Source organism: Squalius cephalus (assembly GCF_949319135.1).
Source record: "Squalius cephalus genome assembly, chromosome: 14".
Classification (NCBI taxonomy): domain Eukaryota; kingdom Metazoa; phylum Chordata; class Actinopteri; order Cypriniformes; family Leuciscidae; genus Squalius; species Squalius cephalus.
In genome coordinates this window covers 37,533,216-37,546,187 of record NC_137135.1, presented here as the reverse complement: position 1 = coordinate 37,546,187, position 12,972 = coordinate 37,533,216, and the positions used below count along the sequence as shown (strand labels likewise).

The 12,972-nt window shown below is 39.7% G+C and overlaps 1 protein-coding gene across 2 annotated transcripts; it reads left to right on the top strand.

Moving 5' to 3' along the window:
• Positions 1 to 1,952: 1,952 nt before the first annotated feature.
• LOC307171597 (uncharacterized protein) lies at positions 1,953 to 11,840 on the top strand. 2 transcript variants are annotated; one of them, XM_079893342.1, is made up of 3 exons: positions 1,953 to 2,007; positions 9,228 to 9,307; positions 10,632 to 11,840. In XM_079893342.1, exon 3 carries the CDS (start codon positions 10,643 to 10,645, stop codon positions 11,726 to 11,728), a length of 1,086 nt encoding a protein of 361 aa, XP_079749468.1. In that variant the 5' UTR covers positions 1,953 to 2,007; positions 9,228 to 9,307; positions 10,632 to 10,642; the 3' UTR covers positions 11,729 to 11,840. The 2 variants fall into 2 exon arrangements, with proteins under 2 accessions (XP_079749468.1, XP_079749469.1); XM_079893343.1 differs by lacking the exon at positions 9,228 to 9,307 and having other exon boundaries at positions 1,962 to 2,007; positions 10,632 to 11,763.
• The last annotated feature ends 1,132 nt before the right edge of the window (positions 11,841 to 12,972 follow it).

Here is a 12,972-nt window from a genome sequence, read left to right as displayed (position 1 = left end):
AAACCTAACAACGTCTGTCGCCATGATGTTTGGAATGACTTATCGCGAGAGGAAAAAATGACGTTTTAGTCTCATAACGTCGGTTAATAGAAACGCCGTCATTTCGCAATAGTTTTTTGTCGACATTTCGAAAAAAATCGCAAAGGTTTTGCGCAAATCTATAATGGAAACGCACCTACTGATTAGTCGTCAACTCTCTCTTTTTGTGACAGGCATCAGTGTATGTTGCCGCTAGTATGATACAATCTCTTTTTTCACCTAATAGATGTTGAAATTGTGTTTTGTTGTTTAATTTTAGGAAGATAGGGCAAAGTATTTCAAATTTTTCATAAAAAGTCCCTCTAATGTCCTCATAGTTGAGACAGCTGGGGCACGTTCAAGTTCAAAACGGTGCGCAACGTTTTGCTGTGGTTTCCGGGTTGAACGTCATGTTTCCTGGAAGCGGCGTGCACGTGTGCAACGGGGTTTGAGATGCGTTTTCTCTTGTTTGGTGGGTGTGTCAGAACTGCAGTCCAATCAGCAGCAACATGTATATAAAGCACGCGGTATTAAAGTGAACTCGCACAATGGGTTCGAGGAAAGTAATTTACAAATGTGTTCGATGCAACAACTGAGGATATTAGAAGACATGTTTGTCGTAAGTTTTATTGTAAAAATATAGGATATCAACATAATGATGAGGTTGTTTATATTTTTAGCTTCATTGCAAGTGTATGACATTTGGTATAGAAATAAACAATGGTAATTAAAGGGTTAGTTCACCTAAAAATGAAAATTCTGTCAGTAATTACTCACCCTCATGTTGTTCCAACCCCGTAAGACCTTCGTTCATCTTCGGAACACAAATTAAGATATTTTTGATGAAATCTGAGTGGTGGATCACTCCTCCATAGGCTGCTAGGTGACCGAAACTTGCTGGCCCAGAAAAGTTATTAAAGAGATCGTTAATATAGTCCAAGTGACTCCAGTGGCTCAACCTTAAGTTTATAAAGCGACGAGAATACTTTTTGTGCGCAAAAACAAACAAAAATAACGACTTTATTCCACTATTAATTTCCTTCTCTCTGGGCCTCTAGTTGGTTCACGTAGTGTTTTTGCGTAGCGTGTCTGTGTTGCACGTCACCACGTAGGCTCACTATTGGCCGAAGCTGGTCATGTGTGTGATGCGTGATGACGTGCAACACAGACGCGCTGCGCAAAAACACTACGAGGCCCAGAGAGAAGGAAATGAATAGTGGAATAAAGTCGTTATTTTTGTTTGTTTTTGCGCACAAAAAGTATTCTCGTCGCTTGATATACTTAAGATTAAGCCACTGGAGTCACTTGGACTATATTAACGATCTCTTTAATAACTTTTCTGGGCCAGCAAGTTTCGGTCACCTAGAAGCCTATGGAGGAGTGATCCAGCACTCAGATTTAATCAAAAATATCTTAATTTGTGTTCCGAAGATGAACGAAGGTCTTACGGGGTTGGAACAACATGAGGGTGAGTAATTACTGACAGAATTTTCATTTTTAGGTGAACTAACCCTTTAAGTGCTTTTCCTAAAAATGAGAAAGAAAATGAACTACAGTATGAACTACAAATAAAGTCAGTATGTGATGTGTTTTAGTCTGAATTAGGTAAGATGTGTGCTTCCATTTCAGGTTCAGCAACCCCTTCACTCGATTGGGATGTTCTCTTGTGTTCTGGGCGGCAAGTGCAGTAACTGTAACATCGGGCATATTTTGTAGTATTAAACACATATTTATACCGACTTCATCAGGCTCAGAAAATTCTTCACAAAGAACACAAAGAATGGCCTTCTCAGCTGCCATAGTTGCAACTCTTGCGTCATCAGAACAGTGTGTTCAACGCATCACCGTTTCTGTTTGTGCAACGTTTTGTCGGGGCTGAACGCAGCCCTGGTGAGAAAGTGTTGCTCTCTCTCTCTCTCTCTCTCTCTCTCTGTGCGCGCGCATGCGGGAGTGAGTGGATGCGTGTGAGTGAGAGTTCTACGGATGAGAGTGAGTTTTCTCTCTTTTTCTCCCTATTTTTTTGTTGTTTGTGGTCCAAATAACAATTTTTAAATATATATATATATATATTATAGTGTGTAACTAAGTTAGAGGGTAGCAGGTTTAGAGGTAAACTGAGGAGTCTTCAGCGAGCGCTGGTTGGCGATGGCGTCCTCTGAACGCCTCAGTGATGATCGGCATGGCGTCAGGATGCACCTGCACTGAAGTGTTCAGTAGAAGAATGTAGTTTGGCGTTTGGGAATGTTGTCGGTCACGACAGCTCAATGTCAGCGTCTCGTATGAATAGTGCGGTAGCGATTTTTTTAGATAACATTGAGAATTTAATTCAACTGAGAAAGTGAACAGCGTGGTGCAAAACGGAATTGTCATACAGGAGACTTTTACGCCAGTAATGCCTTTAGTTCAACCGGCAAAAAAGATAATTTTGTCCAATGTCCCCCCGTTTATAAAAGATGAGTTGCTGATCACAGAATTGTCCAGGCATGGAAAAATTGTGTCACAAATGAGAAAAGTTCCGTTGGGCTGTAAATCTTCTTTACTCAAACATGTAGTCTCATTCAGACGGCAAGTTGGTACTAAAAGGTGAAGTTGAGGAAATAAATGTGGCATTTAAATTTAGATTCAAGGGCTTCGATTATGTTGTGTTTGCAAGCTCTGAGACGATGAATGTTTTAAATGTGGAGGGGAAGGGCATATTAGAAGTTTGTGTCCGGGACAGACTGTGGAGGATGATGCTGTCGAGCATGAGCACGAGCTGGAGCTGTGAGGGATACAGCCAGTGCTGGAGGAAGTACTGAATCTCATACTTAAGTAAAAGTACAAATAACCAGAGACATATTTACTTTAGTAAATGTAGAAGTACCACAATGACAACCCTTAAGTAAAAAGTAAAAAGTACCTGATTTTAAATGTACTTTAAGTATTAAAAGTAAAAGTACATGCATAACAATTTATTCTCTTAATGTCTATATTTTAATGATTAATAAAACAGTTCATTCTAACTCATTCAACCTAATACTCCTATAATGATGTTCAATAATGATGGAAAAGCCGTTATTTAAGTTTTTGTCACCATTTCTGCACAAGCTTGCAATTAGGCAACACACATCAAGCTTACTATATATCCGTACTATATGTTGGCTGTAAACGCGATTAATTTACGGCGTAATTCTGAACCTCTTGGCTTGCCATACTAATCTTAACCAAACGTATAATACACACGCACCCCACAGCCCACACCACTACTAAACCTACCCATGCGGATCCTATGCACGTAAAAACTAATTTTCACGTATAAATTGCAATTTTTAAGACGCCCTCTGTTAAGAGGAAAAGGAATAAAAAAAAGAAAAAAAAGGGGGGATACAAAGTCAAACCAACTGCCAGAAATACAAGTTGATGCACGTAAGGATGTTGAAAGTAGTCCTGCTGAGGATTCTGATAGTGATACTCTGGACAGAAGGAGTAGGTGTAGTGCTTACTCTTTTGGAAAAGTTAAGGTCTTTTTTACAAAAAACAAAAAACATGAAAAATGTCCAGGTTACAGATTTCTTCCCAGACCGTGAAATGTTCGTTGACTCTGTGGGGATGTTAATGCGAGGCGAGGGTGAAGAACAGTTCACTGGTCAAGAAATGTACAGATTAAAGAAATCTGTTGCAAAGTTGAGATCAGAACTTCAAGCAGAGGATGGGTTTGAAACGATATAGTCCTTTTTGCTCCTACACACTGAAGCTTGTCTTAATCCGAGTCCTTCTCTCATTTATTTTTTTAATGAGTTTCACGAGTTCACACTTACATACACTTAGAGTGGGTAAGGTTTAATGCGTATTTGGCGTGCTGTCCCGAACCCAGAGTAAAAGAGTTTAGTATTACCTCACAACAACTTGCAGCATCAGATATCCGCTTATGCTGATGATGTAATGATTATGGTTAATGGACAGAATGACATAAATACTTTAGTTAAAAGTGTAAAAGTAAAAGTGATGCATTGGTTGTTGGGAAATGGGAGAAGAGTCCATCATTATTACCTGGTGGGTTAATTTGGAAAAAAGGAGGGATTAAATACCTGGGAGTCTTTATCGGGGATACTGTCACGCAAGAAAAAAATTGGGTTGGAGGGTAAAAAATAGAAGGTAGATTAAAGAGATGGAAGTGGATACATCCACAACTATCCTTTAGAGGAAGGGTTTTAATAATGAACAATTTGACTGTCTCATCATTGTGGCACAGACTGTCATGTGCGGACCCTCCTCCTGGCTTGCTTTCCAGGTTGCAAGTAATGTTTGTTAATTTTTTTTGTGATCGGCTCCATTGGGTTCCTCAAAGTGTACTTTTTCTGCCTGTGGAAGAAGGCGGCCAAGGAATGGTGCACCTTCCAAGTAGACTAGCAACTTTTCGCTTGCAATTCATCCAGAGACTATGAACTAGTCCTGAAGATCTGGTATGGAGAAAAGCTGCCCAGATTATCCTACAGAAGACTGATAGACTTGGACTTGACCGCACTCTGATACTTATGGATCATAAACAGCTGAACTTAAGGGATTTGCCTTCTTTCTACCGTGGACTTTTTAAAATGTGGGGACATTTTAATTTTACCAGGAATGGAAAGACAGATTCTTTATTCTGGTTGTTCGAGGAGCCGTTGGTCAAAGGAGCTCGTTTTGCTTTATCAAATGAGTGTTTTCCAGGTCTTTCGCTAAGGCTTTGTGGTGTAATGCCCGCTATATTGGTCCAATCTCGGTTCGCCAATACACGGGGAAGGTTATCACGTGTTCTGTCCTCACTCATGCAAAGTATTGGTTGGTTAAATTTGTAATACATTGATCATATGTATTTACTCGTTACTTCATCTGACTCCATAAATGAAAGGTTTTAATAATATCTGTGCCTCACTAAAAGTGAGCGAATGTTTGACTATTCCTTTTAACCATTAAATGAACAATGTCAAAATCAGTTAGAATAATCACATGTAACAATTTAATATTTCAGATATCCGGGATCAATTCCACAATCAATTCAAATATCTAGAACATGGTTATACATTGGTTACACCAAATAATCTTACCCAGCTTGTAGCCTACCTGAGAGAGAGAGAGAGAGAGAGAGAGAGAGAGAGAGAGAGAGAGAGAGAGAGAGAGAGAGAGAGAGAGAGAGCAAGACCACCTATTCCACTCACGTCCAGCAAAGAACACCTTCCTTTATTCTCTCTTGACCAGGTGACATGGGGGATGGGGAGACCACCCTCAAAATGGCTTCTAGTCAATGAAAGGGGGGTTGCCTTATCTCTAAACCAGTTTACTCTAAACTTCTCTAAACCTTATTTCCTTTTATTTTATCTGTCTGGATATGAGATATCTGTACCACTCACTTTGAGACATTTCAAATGACACCAAAAACATAACAGTCAATGATAAACATTCACATTAAACCATACATTTTCTTGGGTGAATTCAGGTGATCATCTGAGCATGAGAGAGAGGGGGTGAGGGGAGAGGGAAAGAGATGTAGATTCGGATGACTCGGAGGTGAGACTTTCGTCTTGATGCTGCATGTTCAAATGGTAATCTCCAGAGAGGTCCTTTTGTCCTCTCAGGGTCTGGTCACCCCCGAAACAGACTGTCTGGAATTTCTTAATTTAGCAATTCTTACAGTGGCTCTGGTATGGTAAAACTAAAAGATATAATTGATGTTGTAGGACCTGACTTAAGTGATGTATCTGAATTAGGCCAGAGGTCTTCCTGTCAAACTGAGGCAATTTTATAAACATGGAAAGGAAGATTAACAGAGGAAGAATTAATCATGTTGCAAAATGTTGGTAATGGAAGCTTGGTTCCAAATATGAGAGATCCATTTTGAAAATCGTAATTTCACCAGATGTAAAAGGTATGTCTGGTATTCTGCTGGATTTAAAAGGGTTGCATGATTTGGAGTTGGGTTTGGTTGCAGGAAAATTGTTGTATAGGTGTTTTGTTAAAATTTTAAATAAAGTGGCATTAAATGAGAAGAAAGACACTGTGTGGCGAGAAAAGAAGAGGATAAGCCAGTTTGGAGGGTGATCTACAAACCACCACTGAACAAGCTAACGGGGATTAGCAGTGGCGTATACTGCTGAGGCTATAGCTAATGCTGTTTCTGTTATAAATGCGGATGTTGTTCACTACTGTTCTTTTTGTGGAGCCAGAGAAACGGTTTTTCATTGTTTTACAGAATGTATTCGATTGGAAATACTTTTTGTTTTATTGAAGGATCTGTTTTTAAGATTTCAGGAAAACTCCACATTTAATGTGTTTATTTTGGGATCGAGATGTGGTCAAAGACAGAGAATAAAATGGCAGCTAATTAATTTTATTGTTGGACGAGCTAAACTTGCAATTTACATCACGAGGAGAAATAGACATGGTCAAGATGTACTTCTTTTTAAAGCTTTTTTAAAAGCTAGGGCTGGTGTTGAATACAAGTATTATAAAGTAATGAATGACAGAGTCTTTTAAATTGCAGTGGTGTTATAATAATATCATCTGTGCTGTAACTGAAGGAGAACTCATGTTTGATATGTTATTAATTTGAAGTTGTTTGTATAGTCAGATGATTCGATGAAACTGTCTTGTTAAATAATTTTTTTTCTAAAAATCAAATCTCTCTCTTACACACACACACACACACACACACACACACACACACACACACACACTCACACTCTCTTTCTCTTTCACACACACACACACACACACACACACACACACACACTCTCTGTCTCTCACACACACACACACACACACACACACACACACACACACTCTCTCTCTCACACACACACAAACACACACACACAAACAAACACACACACACACACACACACACACACACACACACACACACACACAAACACGTCTCACAAACACACACACACACACACAAACTCTCTCTCACACACACAAACACATGTCTCACAAACACACGCACACACACACACACACACACACACACACACACACACACACACACGTCACACACAAACACATACACTGTAACAGTTTTATAAAGTTACTTTTGTAAAATCATAATAGGGACATAATGACATAATAAAATCATCAACCTGTTTAAGATGCTTCTGAATCTTTGCGTTATTACTCTCCTGCTGATATACAGTGTAACTTCTGTTGCTATGGTTACCAGTGTAACTGCTGCTGTTGCTATGGTTACCGGTGTCAGTGTGAGTCAGTGTCTCCCTCTGCTGGCCACAGAGTGCAGAGAAGAGGATCTTGTGGGATTTACAACATGTAAGTTCATCCACTTCTCCTGAAATACGTGAAAGTAAGAGGCCGGTGAACTGGGAGAAGAATAAACTTTATAGTTACTTAAACAATGTATGAGTGATATGAATAAAACACGTTGTGTATAATCGAAAGGATTGTTACTACCGCTTCCATAGACATCAGTGTGTATTTTACAAACTATAAACTTTTTTTTTTTTGCTTGTACTCATGTGTGTTTACATGTCTGAAATGCACAGATCGTTCTCATCACAGCGGTGTAATCATACGCATCAGAGGATTAACATCAGAACCGTGTGGTCGATTTTAGCAAGTAGTTGTTTATTCTGCCTAGATAATAAAGTTCTGATCCAGTCTGACCTCTGACCTGTAATGCCAGCCGTTGGCCAGAGGAGAACTGAGACTGAGTCTGGTTTCTCACGAGGGTTTCCTCCACTCTGTCACTGATGGAGTTCTGGTTAATAACATGAATAATGGATGGCCTGGAGGTTCTGTACACAGTTCACATCAGAGGAGAGCTTGTGTCATTGCTGGACCGTTGCTGAAGCAGAGCTGTCATTCCACTGAAGAGGAGACAGGGTCTACACAGCATCCATGAAGGTCATCTCGGGGTCGAGAACTGCAAACGGAGAGCGAGAGAGACAGTTCTTTGGCCTGGAATAAACAAGGACATCGAGAGATTGATAAGAATATGTGACACATGTCAGAAACACAGGAACAAGCTAACCACAGAGCCTATGGTGGCGACTGAGGCATCAACAACGCCACGGCACACGGCTGGAATGGATTTGTTTCAGCTTAAAGGAAAAGACTACTTGGTGATCAAACTTCAAACACATCATCAAACTGTGTCATAACCCATGCAAAATCCATTTTTGCAGAACAGTGGGACTTCAAGCATGGGACATCCAGTCCTCTGTATGCACAGTCAAATGGAAAAGCGGAAGAAGGAGTCCACATTCCTGAACAGCTCCTGAAGAAACTTCTGGAGTGTGGACTGTAGAGGAGCCGAGAACTGCGCACCGGTCCGCACTGCCATACATGAAACACTAAACATAGATTCAAGGCTAGAACAAAAACTACAACAGCAAAAGATGAAGCAGAAGTCATTCTATGACAGGACAGCTAAGCAGCTTCCACTTCTGCTGACCAATGACAGCCAGGATCGAAAACCCAGATGGTTGGAAGACAAAAGCTACTGTTCTTCAGGAAGAAGCTCCTGAATCTTTCACCGTGAGGACGGAGGAAATCTTTCACCGTGAGGACGGAGGAGGGACAAATCTTCAGACGTAATCGTCGCAGTCTTCTTAAGACACAAGAGACTGTCCCATACTGAGTCTGATCTACTTCTCCACCTGTCACAGACCAGTGCACATGCTCCAGGTGAACCTGTGCTGAGAAGATCTACCAGAAGAAGTAGAAAGGCTGAAAGACTGAACCAGTGACTAAAGGGACAATAAAAAGTAACATAAATAAAAAAAATAATAATAGTGATTAACAGTAATACAATGTTAAAGTAAGAAATTGGGTAAGACAGCTGACACCGGTAGTTTGTTTGGTTTATTGTTGAAATATTTGCCTTAAAGAAAGGGGGATGTGATGATTAGTTGTAATTGCACAGTGTAACAGAGGGGGGGCAGTAGTGGTTGGTAACCAGCATGAGAGATAAAGAGGCAGAGAAATGTTCAAGAAAGATGCAGTTTATTTCATGCACAACAATGAACACAACACTCAGCACATCATTATAATACGGGTCGTCCGTTGTGCTGATGGAGAAGATCCAGTATCGATCATTATTGAAGGGAATGTTGCCAGGATGCGGCATGTGCTCATGCAATGTATAATATTATACACCGAGGATGACTTGAGGGAGAGTAAATCAATCATGGGCTAATTTTCATTTTTGTGTGAACTATCCCTTTAATCTTGCACAGGAAATACACGCCCAGGGAAAGAGCTGTGTCAGACTCAGAGAAGCTGCTCATCAGAGCCACTGCTGGACACACACGTCTAGGTGAGTGTCTAATAAATGCATTTAGAGATCATTTGAAGACCTGTATTTGTGTTGGGTATAGGGCATTGTACATGATTTAAGAATATTGCATTTAAAAAAAAAAAAAAAAAGCCATCTAATGTACTCAGAAAAATTACATGCCATTTTGTTACCATTTCATAGCATCAGCATCGTAAATCCTGTAATGTATGACATATTTATAACACTATACTCTGTATTATATTACCTTTGCATCATGTTTACAAAAAACTAGTGAACATTGGTGTGAGTGTGTTTCTAATACAGTGACGGTAAAAATGACTTCTCTCTCTCTTCTGACTGCCGTTATCAATCTCTCTCTCTGTCTGTCAAAAACATGTTTCTAGTAGCCAGTGCTTTACAGCACGTTCCTTTGCTCATAGAAATAACCTTAGACAAGCTGTCCGAGATCATTGCTTGCTTTGTCAGTGTGGTTGTGTGTTTTTAATTCCACATTGAATTTTGATACATTCATTCCGGGACATTTAATGAAAACGCATTCGCAAGTGTCTTAACTGTGAGTGTAAATGGAAATAAGGAAAAATAACATTTATATTGTCATTTTGCTACAGTTTTTGCTTGAACATGTTAAGCATATTTAATCATTTCTGTAATAGCTTACATTTTCATTTAAATTTTGCAACTTATAAAACGTTAAAATATATGTTTAAATTATATGTAAAAAAAAAGTGTAGGGAATAGCAAATGTAAATTATCATTTTACTCCAAACATTGCATATGGTATGGAAAATGTAAATTTAAATACAGAAATGCATTGCTATTTTGCATATTACATTTTAAATTGAATATTGCTATCCACATGCTTCCATAAAAGTGCTGAAGTAAATGTCTCAGTTACGTATGTAACCCTAGTTCCCCGAAGAGGGAAGGAGTCGAGGCGCTGTGGGAACGCCTCTGCGTGATTCGTCGTGAAGTACGTATGTATGCTGTGCAGTAGGAAATCTGTACTGGTGATATACAATATATAGCCTATATATAATTTGTTTGTATTATTTAATTGTCCACCTTTCTCTGTCTACATTTACTGTTGTCTTTTCTTAGTTCTTGTGAATGTGTGTTACAGTTGTTCCCTGAAGAAACTGTATTTCGTTTTTAACAAATGCCAAAAATTACAATAAAATTGACTTTGACTTAGTGCTATATATACACAGGAGGGCTCTGTTACAACTGTGAGAGAAAAATCTCTCATCTTCACATGTGACCTTGACTAATTTAAAGACTGTGGGGAAAAAATAGCTCAAAACCATCTAATTTTTTTACATTTTTTTTTTATCCTGTGTTGCAGGTTAAGGCAAAATGGCAGGCATTATTCCCAAGCACAAAATAAAAGGTGTTGATTTCTGTGGATCAAGCAATTACTGCTATATAATCCGCTCTGATCTCGGCTGCTATATGAGGTCGAGTGATTTCAGAGCAGGATCAGACCTCAGTATTCATGCTCTGCACCCCTCCTGCCGACACGGAGACCATTACTGTGCTCACAAAAATGGCCAGTTTTACATCATTAAGGGAGATTCCTGCCGCAGAGTCACTGACCTGACAGAAGACACTGATTCCTCAGTCTTCACCCTTCATCCCAACTGTCGGGGCGGAGACCATTACCTGTCAGCCTTTAGCTGCTTTTACATCATCTTCCAGGACAAGGGCACTTACAGAAGAACATCAGACCTGAGTAAAGACTCCGATTCTGTAGAATTTCCCCTGCATCCCAATTGCAAAGATGGTCTCTATTACTGGGGCGAGCCAAAACACTACTACTTCCTCAAGCCAGCCTCGAAGTGGGCAGTTCAGTACTACAAAGGGAAGGATTTCGAGAATGACAGATGTCTTGCTGTCTATTCCGTTCACCCCGATGTTCTGAACTTCCTGCCAGGAGGGCTGTCCATAACCAGCGGCCCCGCATTCGGCAAGTGGGTGAACATTAAAACTGTTAGTAATGACAGTCCCACACCAGTGACATTGCTAAAGAAAGTTACTAAAAAGGTTGGATACAATAAGGAGAAGATGTCCCAGATCACACACAACTGGAAGATAGAAACATCAGGTTCGATCTCATCTGGAAATCTCGCAGGGTTAATTGCACAGTGGCAGTTCTCCTTATCGGCAGAATACGGAGGTGCACATGTGAAGGAAAACTGGAATGAAGAGACTGAGGTGGAAGAGCAAATAACATTTGAGCTGAAGCCAAACGAGCGTTTGTATCTGTGGCAGTACCAGCTGGGTCTCGGATCAGAACCGGTGTTGTTCTGCTGGGATTTGAAGATTACCGATACGCCGGACCCTCCGACTGAAGAGCTTCAAGGAAATACCAAGGATTTGAAGATTACAGATGAGCCGGACCCTCCGCTGAAGTCCCGGAAGCGCTTCAAAAAAATGCCTTAACTCTGACTTCTTAAGCAATTATTTATATAAATACTGCAAGCATTGCTTTAATTACAGCACATACAAAGTATAAAATACAAAGTTACTAATTATAACAATAAAAAAATGCTTTAAAAATAACTGCTGACATATCTGTTGCATGTTGTATATCAAAAAAGGCTACGTTATATAGTATATTAGTTATATATACGTTATATAGTATATTAGTTGTCCTTATAGATGTGCAATCAAATTCTAATAATAATAATAATAATAATACATTTTATTTATGGCACCTTTCTGGACACTCAAGGTCACCTCACAAAACATACTAGTACAATACATTTATAAATCAATGAAATTGTAAAAAACAATAATTACAGAGCATAAAATCAGGGTACATAACTAAAAACAAAATTAAGAACGGATTGATCATGTGTGATATGCCAGCTTAAAGAGATGAGTTTTCAGGCGGGATTTAAAAATAGAAAGTGAGTCAATGTTACGGATATCTGGTGGAAGAGAGTTCCAGAGACGAGGGGCTGAGCGACTGAAGGCTCTAAACCCCATGGTGGTCAAACGGGCAGAAGGTACAGTAAGATGTATAGAAGAAGAGGACCTAAGAGTCCGGGTCGGTGTGTTAATGTGAAGTAGGTCGGTGAGGTACAAAGGTGCAAGATTATGGATAGCCTTAAAGGCCAGAAGTAAAATCTTAAAATCAATGCGGTATTTAACCGGGAGCCAGTGCAGCTGCTGAAGCACAGGAGTAATATGGTTAATGAAAGGAGTTCGGGTGATAATTCGGGCAGCAGAGTTCTGAACCAGTTGAAGTTTATGTAAAGTTTTGAAGGGAAGACCAACAAGAAGGGAATTGCAATAATCAATACGGGATGTGACCAGTGTATGAACGAGAATTGCTGTACTAGTGAGTGAAAGAGACGGTCTGAGGCGATTGATGTTACGTAAGTGAAAGTATGCAGATCGAGTGACATTATTAATGTGAGCTTGAAAAGAAAGTGTGCTATCTAGGATCACACCCAGACTCTTAACCTGAGGGGAAGGAGAAACTGTGGAATTGTCAATAATAAGAGAAAAACTGTCAGATTTAGTCAATGTGGATTTAGTGCCAATGAGGAGAACCTCAGTTTTGTCACTGTTTAGTTTCAGAAAATTGCAAGAGAACCAGGATTTGATTTCTATTAGGCAATCGGAAAGGGAACTGGGAGGGAGAGATGTGGTAGGTTTAGTGGACATGTAGAGCTGGG

Bases quoted from the DNA above. Each gene is read 5' to 3' on its own strand.
- LOC307171597 (XM_079893342.1), top strand. From the start codon at position 10,643: ATGGCAGGCATTATTCCCAAGCACAAAATAAAAGGTGTTGATTTCTGT.